This window comes from Danio aesculapii, chromosome 11 (genome assembly GCF_903798145.1).
Source record: "Danio aesculapii chromosome 11, fDanAes4.1, whole genome shotgun sequence".
Taxonomy (NCBI): Eukaryota; Metazoa; Chordata; class Actinopteri; order Cypriniformes; family Danionidae; genus Danio; species Danio aesculapii.
Genome location: NC_079445.1, coordinates 8,394,040 through 8,410,029, shown reverse-complemented (window position 1 = coordinate 8,410,029; position 15,990 = coordinate 8,394,040). Strand labels below are relative to the sequence as shown.

Here is a 15,990-nt window from a genome sequence, read left to right as displayed (position 1 = left end):
GGATGATGTGACGGCAGCCACAGGACAACGGCGCCAGTGCGCTCACCACACACCAGCTATTGGTGGAGTGGAGAGACAGTGATAGAGCCAATTCGGTGGATGGGGATGATTTGGAGGCCATGATTATAAGGGCCAATTGAGGGACTTTTGCCAGGACACCGGGATTACAACCCTGCTCTTTTACGAGAAGTGCCATGGGATTTTTAATGACCACAGAGAGTCAGGACCTCGGTTTAACGTCTCATCCGAAAGACGGCACCCACTGACAGTATAGTGTCCCCTTCACTTTTTACTGGGGCATTAGGACTCACACAGACCACAGGTTGAGCGCCCCCTGCTGGCCTCTCTAACAACACTTCCAACAGCAACCTAGTTTTCCCATGTGGTCTCCCATCTAGGTACTGACCAGGCTCAGCCCTGCTTAGCTTCAGTGTGTAGCCAGTCTTGGGCTGCAGGGTAATATGGCTGTGTGAATATGGACCTAACTGTGTGTATTATTTTATTCATAGTTCATTAATAATATCCATTATCATTAATATTCCTAATTGGATAATGGCTCATGAAATATTTGATCAGCAAACACCAATCCGTATCTCTAGTCTATTGCTAAATTATTTATTTATTTTTTAATTCAATGTCATATATCTGCTAATCATGTAATATAACAAGCACACAGAGAGAAACACAAAAGTCCAAGAATATTTGGCAAACTATAATGGCTCACAAAGACAGCATAAAACGACGAGAGTCTGACTTCTGCTATTGTGTGCTGGCAGAGCATATCACATATATTTTCTCATTGCCAAACAACACAATCACAAGGACGAAAGTCCAGCTGAATAATTTATGCTCTTATAGACAACCACAGAGCTTTCAGCAACTTGAACAGACACTTGCACCCTGCTGAGTGCTCCGAAAAAGGGCTTTGCTGAAGAAAGAACAGGCACGAAACATCTGCTAAGACATCTGTTTGCAGGCCCCGTCGTGCCCTGACTCTGCGGCCTGCTGTAAGCCCATGCTATCACTCCAGTAATGACACGTCCCAGTGATCCTGTGCTACAGAGAGCCAGGGTCAGCCAGGGCTGCACTGAGGTCTTCTGCCATGGGTAGCACACTTAAATACATGTAGTTTTGGTTTCGGGACCATGGACAGCAAGCATAAGCAACTCACACACAAGCACAGTTGATTTCAGCACTATGGACAGCACACATTAAAGGATTTACACTTGCAATATGCCACAATCATTAGTGGCTGTTTACATCCATCTATTTGTATGTGCATTTTATATCCATGCACCTATTTGACTTTTGTTGTTGAAAATGCTCCTCTACTGTTTAACAAAGTGACTTTTATTGATATTTAAGTTTGAAATAATATAATAAATACTATATAGAGAAATGAGTCTGTAAAGTAGCAGAAGATGTACTGGCGGTTTATTACAAGGTTTTTTAATGCAATACACAACCCCAAGCCAGACAATATATCATTCTAAACTAATTAAAATGTTAATAAAAGTCACTTTTTAAAAACTTTTCAAGGTTAAAAGATGTTGGAATAAAGATCAAGGTCCAATAATGCAATTCAAAAGCATAAATAAACGAGAAAAAAAAACATGAATCACAAAATACTGACACAAAAACAGGAATCAATTAAAGAAAACTGAAACCTTCAAAAATATACTGTATTCAGTTAAAAAAAGCAAGTTTTAATAAACAATTTAATATTGTGGCACCCAAAATCCTTCAAATGCTCAGACATCTTCAAAACAAACACAATTTATGTTCTTCATTTATAGTTCCTTGATGCAACCGATCGAAGTTGTTAAAGATGCTACAGCTCATTCATACTGTATATATTTTCAAAACAGAGAACAAAATCAAATGGCTGTCTAAATGTGCATTAAATCATGGAGCGCATGAAAAACGTATGCATTCGTGTAATGTATGTTGAGCTTGTGAAACTGTAAAATTCATTTAGTTGTGTGTGATGGCGAACTGCAACATGCATTTGGGACAGGCTTTGATGTCAATGAAAGCTAAATAAAACTGTCTGAAGCTGTGACTCCGTTTTTGTCTCCACGTTCCCTCCTTTTCTGCAGCTTTATTTCACATTTGTACCAATTTTCAAAACTCTTTGATCACCTTAAAAAAAACAGGACGTTTGATTTTAGCACCCCAGACAGAAGCATGTTTTACATGCAGACATTGTCGCTGAAATTCAGAACCATGGACAGCCCACACATGCATGATGCTACAATCACAGACAGCAGCACGGCCATTGTTGATTTTCATCACCATGGACAGCTGCATGTTTGCATGCAAACACTAAAGCTAAATAGTCAGCATCATGAAAAACAATGTTTTGCCCCACAAATATATTAGATGGCAACCCCATCACCTCACGGTGAACCTAATTGTCAGTTTTCATGTTTTTAAGAAGGTTGTACACATTTAGTGTACGTATTAACGGTTGTCCCTGCTGCTTTATTTTAAAGGTTTAGTAAAGGCAAGTAATTTTTGACCTGAACAGTGGATGGTGTATACAGAATTTTAGCACAACAAAGGGATTGGTTAAAAGTTCTTTACATTGCTATTTTATTAAACACACAAAATAGCCTCAAGTTATTTATCTCATTTACATGATGGCATGTATATTCTGTCTCTACATTGCGCATTTCCATTTATCTGCTCTCTGTACATCACACACGGTGGAATCCACCAGTAGTGACAGAGTGAGCACCAGAAAATATGCTAGGTCAACCAAATGATATAAAAATCTTTAAAAAATATATCTGCGAAGTCTGGTGAAAGTATAAATCCAGCTTTTAGAGTTCTCAGTGTGTGACCCACATCATGTGGTGTTGTGCACATTCAGCCAAAGTCTGTTTGAACTAGCCTAGTGCATTGTATCAATCGCTAAACATCTAACAGATGCAACAGATGCAAATAATGTACTGTAAATGATGAACTGTATGCTCGGATGATTTGTTATTTTAGGCTAATTGAAACATAAAAACATTTAATGACCCATCTGATTTATAGAGAGGATACATGGCATTAAGCAGCTCAGTTTTACATATCTAGAAGTTTGGTATGTTTTGGATGGTATACAAGACTATTACACAGAACTAGAATGTATATACATAAAATGTATTGCTCTAAATATCCCAATGATCTGTCTTTAGACGTCAAAATGCTTAGCTTTTTTAATGAAAGCTCTGTAATTTTATGCTGAGCAAAACAGTGCAATTCAGTAGAACTACAAAGCTGGGGTGCATTTCCGAAAACCATCGTTAGCCAACTTATCGTTCATTTGGCATTTCACAAATCCATCATTCCAACGAACATTCGCAAACTGCTTCGCAAACTTGTATGCTTGCAACTAGACCTCTATGTTTCTAACTACTAGCTGTAGTTAGAAACATAGTTCCTGGCTGTGTTATATTCCCAGTTATCCCCTCTATGCCCTATTCATTCAAAACATTCTAACAGTTATTTTTGGAATTATTTAAAAAATATAAAACATTAAAGTCATCTCTCTTAGGGGTGTTTTGCTTTCAAAGTATTTTTACAGTTCAGTTTTAGCGATCTTCAGTGCACTTTGAAAACACTGATGTCATTTTGAACACAGCCGTGGCTCATGACCAAAGCTATAGGTGACCTATTATTTGAAAGTGGAATTTACATTACGTCTCCAAAGCTTGTGAAAACATAGCATTTGTTAATGCTTTTAATTTATAGTAGGTTATTTATTAAGTATCTGTACCATATATGACATGGGCCTGTTGGTTAGAATATTTTTGCAGTGGTTGGCATGTGTCAAATTGTAGACTTTTCAAAAAGTAAATAAACAATACCCTACTTAATAATAATAATAACAATAATAATAAAAATAATAATCATCCTCATCATCATCATCCTCATCCTCATTAATATTATTAATATTATAATAAAAGTAGGATATTTTCATTTCCTAGTAAATAATACAATTTAAATTTCGTTTCTTCTTTCGTTCTACAAAGCTGGGGTGCATTTCCGAAAACCATCGTTAGCCAACTTATCGTTCATTTGGCATTTCACAAATCCATCATTCCAACGAACATTCGCAAACTGATTCGCAAACTTGTATGCTTGCAACTAGACCTCTATGTTTCTAACTACTAGCAATAGTTAGAAACATTGTTCCTGGCTGTGTTCTATTCCCAGTTATCCCCCTATGCCCCAATCATTTAGAACATTCTAACAGTTAAACTTGGAATGATAAAAAAACATTAAAGTCATCACTCTTAGGTGTGTTTTGCTTTCAAAGTATTTTTACAGTTCAGTTTTAGCGATCTTCAGTGCACTTTGAAAACACTGATGTCATTTTGAACACAGCCGTGGCTCATGACGAAAGCTATAGGTGACCTATTATTTGAAAGTGGAATTTACATTACGTCTCCAAAGCTTGTGAAAACAACAAAAAAAAAAAAAAAACATAGCATTTGTTAATGCTTTTAATTTATAGTAGGTTATTTATTAAGTATCTGTACCATATATGACATGGGCCTGTTGGTTAGAATATTTTTGCAGTGGTTGGCATGTGTCAAATTGTAGACTTTTCAAAAAGTAAATAAACAATATCCTACTTAATAATAATAATAACAATAATAATAATAATAATCATCATCCTCATCATCATCATCCTGATCCTCATTAATATTATTAATATTATAATAAAAGTAGGATATTTTCATTTCCTAGTAAATAATACAATTTAAATTTCGTTTCTTCTTTCGTTCTACAAAGCTGGGGTGCATTTTCGAAAACCATCGTTAGCCAACTTATCGTTCATTTGGCATTTCACAAATCCATCATTCCAACGAACATTCGCAAACTGATTCGCAAACTTGTATGCTTGCAACTAGACCTCTATGTTTCTAACTACTAGCAATAGTTAGAAACATTGTTCCTGGCTGTGTTCTATTCCCAGTTATCCCCCTATGCCCCAATCATTTAGAACATTCTAACAGTTAAACTTGGAATGATAAAAAAACATTAAAGTCATCACTCTTAGGTGTGTTTTGCTTTCAAAGTATTTTTACACTTCAGTTTTAGCGATCTTCAGTGCACTTTGAAAACACTGATGTCATTTTGAACACAGCCGTGGCTCATGACGAAAGCTATAGGTGACCTATTATTTGAAAGTGGAATTTACATTACGTCTCCAAAGCTTGTGAAAACAAAAAAAAAAAAAAAAAACATAGCATTTGTTAATGCTTTTAATTTATAGTAGGTTATTTATTAAGTATCTGTACCATATATGACATGGGCCTGTTGGTTAGAATATTTTTGCAGTGGTTGGCATGTGTCAAATTGTAGACTTTTCAAAAAGTAAACAAACAATACCCTACTTAATAATAATAATAACAATAATAATAAAAATAATAATCATCCTCATCATCATCATCCTCATCCTCATTAATATTATTAATATTATTATAAAAGTAGGATATTTTCATTTCCTAGTAAAAAATACAATTTAAATTTCGTTTCTTCTTTCGTTCTACAAAGCTGGGGTGCATTTCCGAAAACCATCGTTAGCCAACTAATCGTTCATTTGACATTTCACAAATCCATCATTCCAACGAACATTCACAAACTGATTCGCAAACTTGTATGCTTGCAACTAGACCTCTATGTTTCTAACTACTAGCAATAGTTAGAAACATTGTTCCTGGCTGTGTTCTATTCCCAGTTATCCCCCTATGCCCCAATCATTTAGAACATTCTAACAGTTAAACTTGGAATGATAAAAAAACATTAAAGTCATCACTCTAAGGTGTGTTTTGCTTTCAAAGTATTTTTACAGTTTAGTTTTAGCGATCTTCAGTGTACTTTAAAAAACACTGACGTCATTTTGAACACAGCCGTGGCTCATGACGAAAGCTATAGGTGACCTATTATTTGAAAGTGGAATTTACATTACGTCTCCAAAGCTTGTGAAAACATAGCATTTGTTAATGCTTTTAATTTATAGTAGGTTATTTATTAAGTGTCTGTACCATATATGGGCCTGTTGGTTAGAATATTTTTGCAGTGGTTGGCATGTGTCAAATTGTAGACTTTTCAAAAAGTAAATAAACAATATCCTACTTAATAATAATAGTAATAATAATAATATTAATAATCATCATCATCTTCATCCTCATTAATATTACTAATATTATTATAAAAGTAGGATTTTTTCATTTCCTAGTAAATAATAACATTTAAATTTTGTTTCTTCTTTCGTTAGAATATGTGTTAGTTCTTGTAAGTAATTTATTGTTTTAGAATAGAATATGTAATGTTGTCAATATTTGCAAAGGAAACATATATTCCAATTAATATGGAAAACAAGTGCATGTTTTAACCAAAAGCAACGTTGGATTTTATTTTTTAATGCATTTGCATGTAAAACAATATAAATTGCACAAAAAAATTATGGGGTTCTTCTCTAAAGAATCACCACATTTAGAGCATCATTATGGGTGTTTTACATTCTAACTAATGTAGTTCAAACGATTGATCTGTGACAAAGAAACATTCATCACTACATCATTCTTTTCCCAAATGATGCATCTTACTGTTATAGTTCAGCCGTGAGTTACGTCGTTGTTTAGGAAACGCAACCCTGATTGATTGATCAAATAAAGTACATCATATATATTTATGTATTTATTTTATCATCATTCTTCTAATTCTATTGTTGAAGATATATTTTTGAAGGTATTGTTTATTTTGAACATATACAATCTTAAATTACTTTATAGGGTAAGCCGTGAACACTTGTTAAGTGTTTGTTAAGTGTAATTGTCTTTGCTTCGCTAATCCTTTATATTAATTACAGAGATCAATGGTTTTTGAGGTTAAAAAAAATTTAATGAAGAATTAAGAAATGTAAATTTGTGTATATTTTCACTGCAAAACGACTGTGTGTGTGTGTGTGTGTGTGTCGTTTTAATATTATTATTATTATTAGTAGTAGTAGTATTATTATTATCATCATTATTGTTATTATTATTATTATTAGTATTATTAGTATTATTATTGTTGTTGTTGTTGTTGTTGTATTTGTTGTTGTTGTTGTTGTTGTTGTTGTTGTTGTTGTTGTTGTTGTTGTTGTTAAAGGATTCACAGAAGTTTGAGGTAGTCTAGATAAAAAGTCAGTAATGCTATTTTCTATCATTAAAAAGTACAGTTTGCAATGGAACATTTTTAATTAGTGAAAAGGTAGTGAAATAAAGAGGCATAATAGATGTCCAAAAGCTGTAATTATGCTTTTCTCACTGACTGTTTCTTGATGTGATTTATTTCTTGTTGTGGAAATAATCTGCATAATTATAAGTATTTGTCTTGAAAGTAAAACTGTACCACCTAAGAACTTTATTTTATTTATTTATTATTATTTATTTTTTTTACTGTTGTTTACTATGTTGAAAGAAGACAAAAAACATTTTTTTTACATCTATATAATTTAAGAATGTCTACAAAGCCACTTAAAAAATATGTTTAAACTGTCAAATGAAGGAATTTAATACAAATATTTATTTCTCTCCACTTGTCTAATTTAGCATTGTTTATACACTACAATCACTGTCTGAATGATTTAAATGATCTAAAAACTGTTTGTGATGAATGTATAAACTGCTAAATAAAGTTGCAGGTTTTAGGTCAGAACTTACCGACTTTGGGGCCTTTTGGAAAAGGCAGGTTTCCACCTGGGTTCAGTGTCACCCCAAAGGTTTTATAACCAAATGAGCCATCACAAGGATCCACATAAAGAAGACAGCCAGCAAACCCCAGCTCTACCAACAGAGACAGCTGAAGAGAAAAAAAAAAGCAAACTCTAATTACAAAATAAACCACATAAGCACATTTTATTTTTAATTCTGTAATTATGCATAAGTAAAATTGTGAAACATTATTACAACAACATCATTATAAATAAGTAAGGTCACACTTTATTTTGATGGCCCGTTTGTTGAATTTAAGATACATTGCATCTACATGCCAACCAATTTTCAGTATATTGTAAGTGGACTGTCAGGTTGGGGTTAAGGTTGGGGTTAGGGTTAGTTTAAGTTGACATGTACTTGCAAAGTTTCTTATAGGCAGTTAAATGTCTGTTAAAGGAGTAGTATCAATAGATATTAAGCAGACAGTCTACTAATACTCAAATGCACCATCACTTCTTTTACATAAAATGTAAGGCTGAATATTTTTAGATGTAAAACAGTCCACATATACAGTTGAAGTCAAAATTATAAGCCCCCTCTGATTTATTATTATTTTTTTTATATTTCCCAAATTATGTTTAACAGAGCAAGGACATTTTCACAGTATGTCTGATAATAATTTTTTCTTCTTGCATTCAAGTTTGCTTTAAACTTGAAACAGAGAGAAGTAAATTTTACCTGTCAGTCATTGCATTTGGCTCCTGAATAGTTTAAAAGTATTTCTTTTTTATTTCAGTCTTTAAGTCTTTTCTTTTACCTTAACCTATTGAAAAGAAGCAGTGTCATAATAAATACAATTATTATTAAAAATGAAATTATGTTTTGTTTGTCGCATATACAGTAGTTAACCATTTATGTGATATGGGTAAATGGTGTTTTAATCCATCTACCACCATAAGCAGGTCTAGGTTAAGTCGCCTTTATGGACACGCTGGCCCTGCCTTTAAGAGTGCTTTCATACTGTACGTTTAGCTATTTTGAACTTGTCTTCTGAACTCGGGTGCGCACCCACAAACCGTGACGTTTCCCGAGTCACCCGAGTGAGGTGGTCTAGGGTACGGTTCACGCGACCTCTGGTCTGGTTCACTTATGCAATCGTACCAAATAACCGAAGAGAACCGCCAACTGTACAACAAACTATCGTTTTCATAACGTTCATTCATGTGTGTGTGTGTGTGTGTGTCACGTATTGCACCGTGCTGACAAGCGGAAATGAGCCAGGGCAAAGACAGTGATAATGTCTGCTAAATTGTCTGTTTCCTTCTGCTAACAGCTTCTGCAACCATCGCGGTTTATACTGAACATTTATAATTTTTTTGTTTTGTTTTTTTGCGGCAGATAGCGAGTTGCTTTCTGTATTTCCAAAACCAAAAGATTCAGGGTAAAGTCTAGATCGGATATGCGTTTGGCCGGAAGTGTGGTATGTACATTAATAAAGCAGCATTTTTTTATGACACTGTATAACAATAATTAATATTTTTTACGGTACTGTGACTGTTGGGTTTAGGGTTGGGGTGGGAGTAGACGTTAATTAAATACAATAAATGTGAAATGTAATAAATAACAGAAATAATTCTCATTAACTTCCGGCCACAAACGTATCCGATCTAGCAACAACCAATATTCAGTACAAGCAGAACGACCACGATGTGCGGACGTCTTTTCATTTTGGCGCTTTGCTTTCGTCACCTGGCAACATCCGTACAGACAACAGCAGCTTGATGACGCAAGCGTCCCGGGGTTCAGAAGGAAAAAAGACAGAACACAAACCAGTCGAGAAGGTGGCAAGGTTGGACAATCTAACTTGGATACGGACAAGGCAATTGAACAAAGTGTGAAAGCACTCTAAATGTCATTTTAAGCTGTATAGAAGTTTCTTGAAAAATATCTAGCAAAATAGTATGTACTGTCATCATGGCAAAGATAAAATAAATTAGTTATGTTTAGAAATGTGTTGAAAAAATCTTCTCTCCGTTAAACAAATATTGGGGGAAAAAATAAAGAGGGGGGCTAATAATTCAGGGGGGCTACTAATTCTGACTTCAAATATGACCATGGACTACAAAAGCAGTCATAACTGTCTTCTAAAAAAATAATAATAATAATTTTGTTTTGTTTAATACAATATCTAAAAGTGGAAAAAACATCGTTCCATTAGTGCACTCATTGTTGGGATATAGCAATATTTGATTGTGATTCAATATTTTTGAAATTATATTGACATTTTATTTGAAAATCTACAATTTGAGGGTTAAGAAAACTGCCTTTAAAGTTGTACAAATAAAGTGGTTTACAATGCACATCACTAATAAAAAACAGTATTTGCACCAGAAAATAAATAAATAAATAAATAAATAAATATATATATATATATATATATATATATATATATATATATATATATATATATATATATATATATATATATATATATATATATATATATACTGTATATATACACATGCATACACATACATACAGTTGAAGTCAGAATTAGTAGCGCCCCTGAATTATTAGCCCCCATGTTTATTTTTTCCTCAATTTCTGTTTAATGGATGACAGTAATTGACTTCATATTTTTCAAGACAATTCTATACAGCTTAAATTGACATTTAAAGGCTTAGCTAGGTTAATTAGGTTAACTTGGCAGGTTAGGGTAATTAGGCAAGTTATTGTATAATGATGGTTTGTTCTACAGACTATCGAAAAAATATATAGCTCAAAGAGGCTAATCATTTTTACCTTAAAATGTTTTTTTTTTTAATTAAAAATAAGAATTTCTCTAGAAGAAAAAAAAAAGGGGGGGGGGGGGGGTAATAATTCTGACTTCAATTGTATATATATATATATTCAGATTACAAAAAAAAAAAAAAAGTTAATAATATTTTTTGCTATTGCAAATAATAAGACTGGGCTCCAGGGTAACCTACTGTATATAAAAAAGCAATCTATGATTGAACATGCAACGTGTACAATCCCAAATCAGAAAAAGTTGGGAAATGCTATCAAAAAGTTATGAAAAATCTTAATAAAAAAAGAAAGTAGTATTTTCACATTTTCCAATATTGGTTTTTACTACACATTTAAAAAACAAATAAATTGGGACAGAAGCAGTTTAGCAATCAGTTAAATTGGTTAAATAATGAAGTGATTTGAAACATGATGTCAACAGGTGATTGTAAATAAGATCTGGTACTGTACAAAAACAGCATCCAAGAAAGGTCCTTTACTTCCTTTAGGATTAAACATGTGCTGTGGATTGTCAGTTTGCCAAATACGTTTGGATATTTCACCTTCAATAGTGGATGATATAATCAAAAGCTTTAAGGAATCTGGAGGAATTTCAGTGCATAAAAGACAAGGGTGCAAGCCTAAGCTAAACAACCGTGATCTCTGATCCCTCAGGTGATCAAGAATCATCATTCATCTATAAGCGATATCACCACATGTACTCAGGACTACTTTGGACTACTTTGTCAAGTACCACAATATCTAGTTACATCCACAAATGCCAGTTACAACTGTACTGTGGCAAAAGGAAGCCCTATGTTAACAGTGTCCAAAAGCACTGTTGACTTCTCTGAGCTTGGAGGCATCTGGAATGGACCATCACACAGTGGAAACAAAAAATAATGTTTGTTGTATTGTCTGCAATGAAATACAAGTCAAAGTAAATTTAGAAATTACCACTTTCTTTTTTTTTTTATTTGTGTTTTCCATACTACCCCAACTTTTTCTGATTTGGGGCTGTACTTTGTTCCTCTCAAAAAGAAAAAAAAATCCAAATATCAATCAAATATGTAATCTAAATATCAGTGTCAGCGAGTCCATGTCTCTTGAGGTTACTAATTCTATCCTAAAGTGGATGGACAAAAATCACAATAGCACTGGTAATTAAGGATTCTGTGCGTGACTGTGTTTGGTGTAACAGCTGGGAGCGCTGGGCAACTCTTCTCACAAAAGCTGCAAACTGCTCTGCCAAATTAACCAAACCACAACATCTATCACACCAGCTTGACTTGTCAGGGATGGAGAAAATGAAAACACTTTTTTTGTATTGTTGCAAAATATAAAACAACACAAAATAATACAGAATACTTGGTGTTTCTTCAACTACTGTATGAGCCCGTTTCTTTTCTAGGAGTTAATTTTGTTAATCAATTGTATACCAAATAAATACTTCTTTTAAATGTTTATATTACATTATGCATACACATTCCAGTTTGTTTCTGATTTAAAAAAAATACATGCTAAAAGTTAGTTAACACCTTAGTTAATGTATTTTGATTTTTTTTTATTCACTTCGCTACACTGACTACTTTTTTTATAGCTTTCAAAATACTTTTAAATCAAACTCATTTATATTCAACTTTAAATTCCATAAAATGCTTCACAGATAACCTTTAGATGTCTGCATTCATGAAGAATGTAGGCAATTTCTGCAATTCTTGAATTAACATATAAAAGTATTCATTCATATGAAAAGAATGTAAAAGCGTGGATCACAAATTAACTTGATATTTACATATCCACTTTATATTGTAAAATTAAGCTTAAATAAAGAATAACTATTAAAATTAATGAATGACTAGAATGAATGAACTAATGAACCAATTAAAACAATAAATTGTAATCTATTAGTTAATTTACTTAAATTAGTTTGAATGATATATAATTATGTCATTCATAAAAAAGTAATGAGATTTAACATTAACTTAAATATCTCATACAGGGTATATACAGGCATCCGAGATTTAAATATTTTTTTTAAAGGTAATACATTTTAGACTCGTTGGATAGATTTTAAGACCTCATCACCAATTTAAGTTTTAACCAGTAACACTGTCAAAATTTTAACTTGCAGTTCATTTACTAAATACTGACTGCAAGAAACAAAGAAACTATCCAACAAAGATGCTTGAATCAGCTTGGCATTACCATTTAATACACAATAACGGCTTCAACAGTATAGCTAACTAACTATCTAACCCTTTTACAGAAAATAAAATTGTGTGTTAACTAATAATATAACATGTTGATTTATGTGAGGGAAGGGAGATGTTTTAGCAGCTTAACTGGAGTTGACCTGTGGTAAATTCAGTTGATTGGACATGATTTGAAAAGGCATACACCTGTCTATATAAGGTCCTAGGCTGACAGTGCATGTCAAAGCACAAACCAAGCATGAAGACAAAGGAATTGTCTGTAGACCTCCAAGACAGAATTGTATCGAGGCACAAGGCTGGAAAAGGTTACAGCAAAAATTCTGCTGCTCTGTGAGCACAGTGGCCTCCATCATTCGTAAGTGGAAGATGTTTGGAACCACTGGGACTCTTCCTAGAGCTGGCTGGCCATCTAAGCTGAATGATCGGCGTAGAAGGGCCTTAGTCAGGGAGGTGATCAATAACCCGCTGGTCATCTGTCTGAGCTCCAGCATTCTTCTGTAGAGAGAGGAGAACTTTACAGAAGAACAACCATCTGTGCAGCAGTCCATCAGGCCTGTATGGTAGAGTAGCCAGACGGAAGCCACTCCCCAACTGAAATTTGCCAAAAGGCATCTGAAGGACTCTCAGACCATAAAAAACAAGAGTCTCTGGTCTGATGAGACTAAAATTGAACTCTTTGAAGTGAAAGCGAGGCGTTACGTTTGGAAAAAAAACAGGCATAGCTCATCACCAGACTAATACCATCCCTACAGTGAAGCATGGTGGTGGCAGCATCATGCTGTGGGGATGTTTTTCAGAAGCAGGAACTGGAAGACTAGTCAGGATAGAGGTAATGATGAATTCAGCAATGTACAGAGACATCCTGAATGAAAACCTGCCACAGTGCTCTTGACAGAAGACTGGGGCAACGGTTCATCTTCCAGCAGGACAATGACCCAAAGCACACCACCAAAATATTAATGGGATGGCTTCACAACAACTCGGTGAATGTCCTTGAGTGGCCCAGACAGAACCCAGAACTAAATCCTATTGAACATCTCTGGAGAGATCTGAAAATGGCTGTACACCGTCGCTTCCCGTGCAACCTGATAGAGCTCGATAGGTACTGCAAAGAGGAATGGGCAAAAATTCCCAAAGACAGGTGTGCCAAGCTTGTGGCAACATATTCAAAAAGACGAGGTAAGTATTAAGTATTTGGTAAGTATTGAGCAAAGGCTGTGAATACTTAGGTGCATGTGATTTTTCAGGTTTTTTATTTTTAATACATTTTCAACAATTTAAAAAAATATTTTTTCACATTGTCATTATGGGCTATTTTGATTTAATAAATGAATTTAATCCATTTTGGAATAAGGTTGTAACATAAAAAAATGTGGAAAAAGCACTATGAATACTTTCCGGATGCATTGTGGATAGATAGATAGATAGATAGATAGATAAATAGATAGATAGATAGATAGATAGATAGATAGATAGATAGATAGATAGATAGATAGATAGATAGATAGATAGATAGATAGATAGATAGATAGATAGATAGATAGATAGATTCAGATAGACAATTCTAAATGATTTTAGACAAAAACATTGATGTTCTTTTATAGCCACTTTTAGTAGACAAATGAAATATACAAGTGAGAGTGAAAGTGTGTCTTAAGAGAGTTTATTTTTCTAAAAGTCTAGAGGGCCAAAAGTGCCCATAGTTGAAGAAACACCCACATAAAAATCAATGATCTGAATGTAGTGCAAATAATTCCCAGCTTGACTAAATCTGAACCGCATGCTTTTTTTCTTCAGGGTGAAGAATAAGGATGTTGCCGCCTTGTATGGCAGTAGACATTTATATCATGTGAGTCACTTTTCAAAGGTCCCTGCCCGCCTTCAACATCTAGTCCGCAATCTCAGTGTGACCGCTAATGGTGGCATATACCATATGCACAGCAGCACATGGTTTATGCTGATGGTGCCAGCCGTGTCACTGCGTGTCAAACAGACGGGCACATTTAGTGTGAAGGCAGATGCACCGCTGGGTGTTATGCAAATGAAACTCCCTGGCACCTGACTTCCATATGAAAAGACAGTTTCTTTACATGATAAAGATGAAGGCTTGATTTTTTTCTCTTTTCTTTTCAATGCAGGAGTTGTTTACTGATAGCAATCAACACAAAAAGTACTTTTTATTTATTTATTTTTTTCAGTTCCTTGGGAGCATCAACTGATGTTGCTGCCATGGATCAAGCCTCTTGCTAAATGCCAACAAGAGCCAATGACTTGTCCTTTACAGAAATAAAGAGGAGCACAACAAATCACACAACACTTGACATTTACTTACAGTCTCAATACACAAAGAGGATAAGTGCTAATGCAGCGGTAACGCAATAATCATGCAGCTAATATATATTACATTTAATTACATTTTTTTTTAATTCAATGAAATTAAATCAGATCATGTTAATTTGCTTCATCTTTCAAAATGTATGCTAATTGATAATTATTAATTACTAACTAAAGCTACACTATAAAAATGGTGCCACCTTAATATTTTAGTTAAATAAACTATTTAGTTAAACATTGTATAACTAAAAAAAAAAGAAAAAAAAATACTTGAAACCTGATTAACTTATTAAAATAAGTTAAAGTAACAAAACTTTAGCTGTCATGACATTTTGAGATATAATATTCACAGTGTAAAATAACGGAATAAGACAAGAATGTAATATATCAAACAAAATAATGCACAGCGAAACTGTATAACTGTTTTTATGTGTTTATCACTGGAAACTGTAATAATGGAATACATGTATCATATTTGGGTCTCAGCATGGTAAAGACAATAGAGGTAGGATCCAAGTGCAGCCTAATAATAATTTATTAAAGAAGGTATTCATGCAGGTAATCATGGACAAAAACAGGAAAAATCAAGAACAGGGCAATGCAACATCATAGTCAAAACATCATAAGGTCATAAACAAGGTATCGATCCAAAAGTACAAACAAAAACAGACTAAGGCAAAAACACAGTGACAGGAATTATAAGTAATGGAAAACAACAAAGACTCACTCCAGACTGATGTGTGTAAGGATTATATATAGTCTGGATAATCAATAATAACGAGAGTCAGCTGTACATGTGTGATCAGTGTAGAATGGAGACTGGTGTGTGCATTCAGGGAACAGCATTCAGGGATTTGTAGTTCATGGATGAGCTTGCAAGAAGTGATGCGCATTTGCATTTAAAATTCTTAAATTGGTTATTTGATAACCCTTACCATTCCGTTAGAAGT

General features: G+C 33.8%; 1 protein-coding gene across 2 annotated transcripts in view; it reads right to left on the bottom strand.

The window, feature by feature from the left end:
- Positions 1 to 15,990, bottom strand: part of LOC130236979 (inactive N-acetylated-alpha-linked acidic dipeptidase-like protein 2) — a 554,471-nt gene that overhangs the window by 254,662 nt on the left and 283,819 nt on the right. For both annotated transcript variants that reach the window (XM_056467749.1, XM_056467750.1), the window contains exon 5: positions 7,707 to 7,845. In XM_056467749.1, the coding sequence (XP_056323724.1) occupies positions 7,707 to 7,845 (139 nt within the window). The remainder of the gene's footprint in view (positions 1 to 7,706; positions 7,846 to 15,990) is intronic.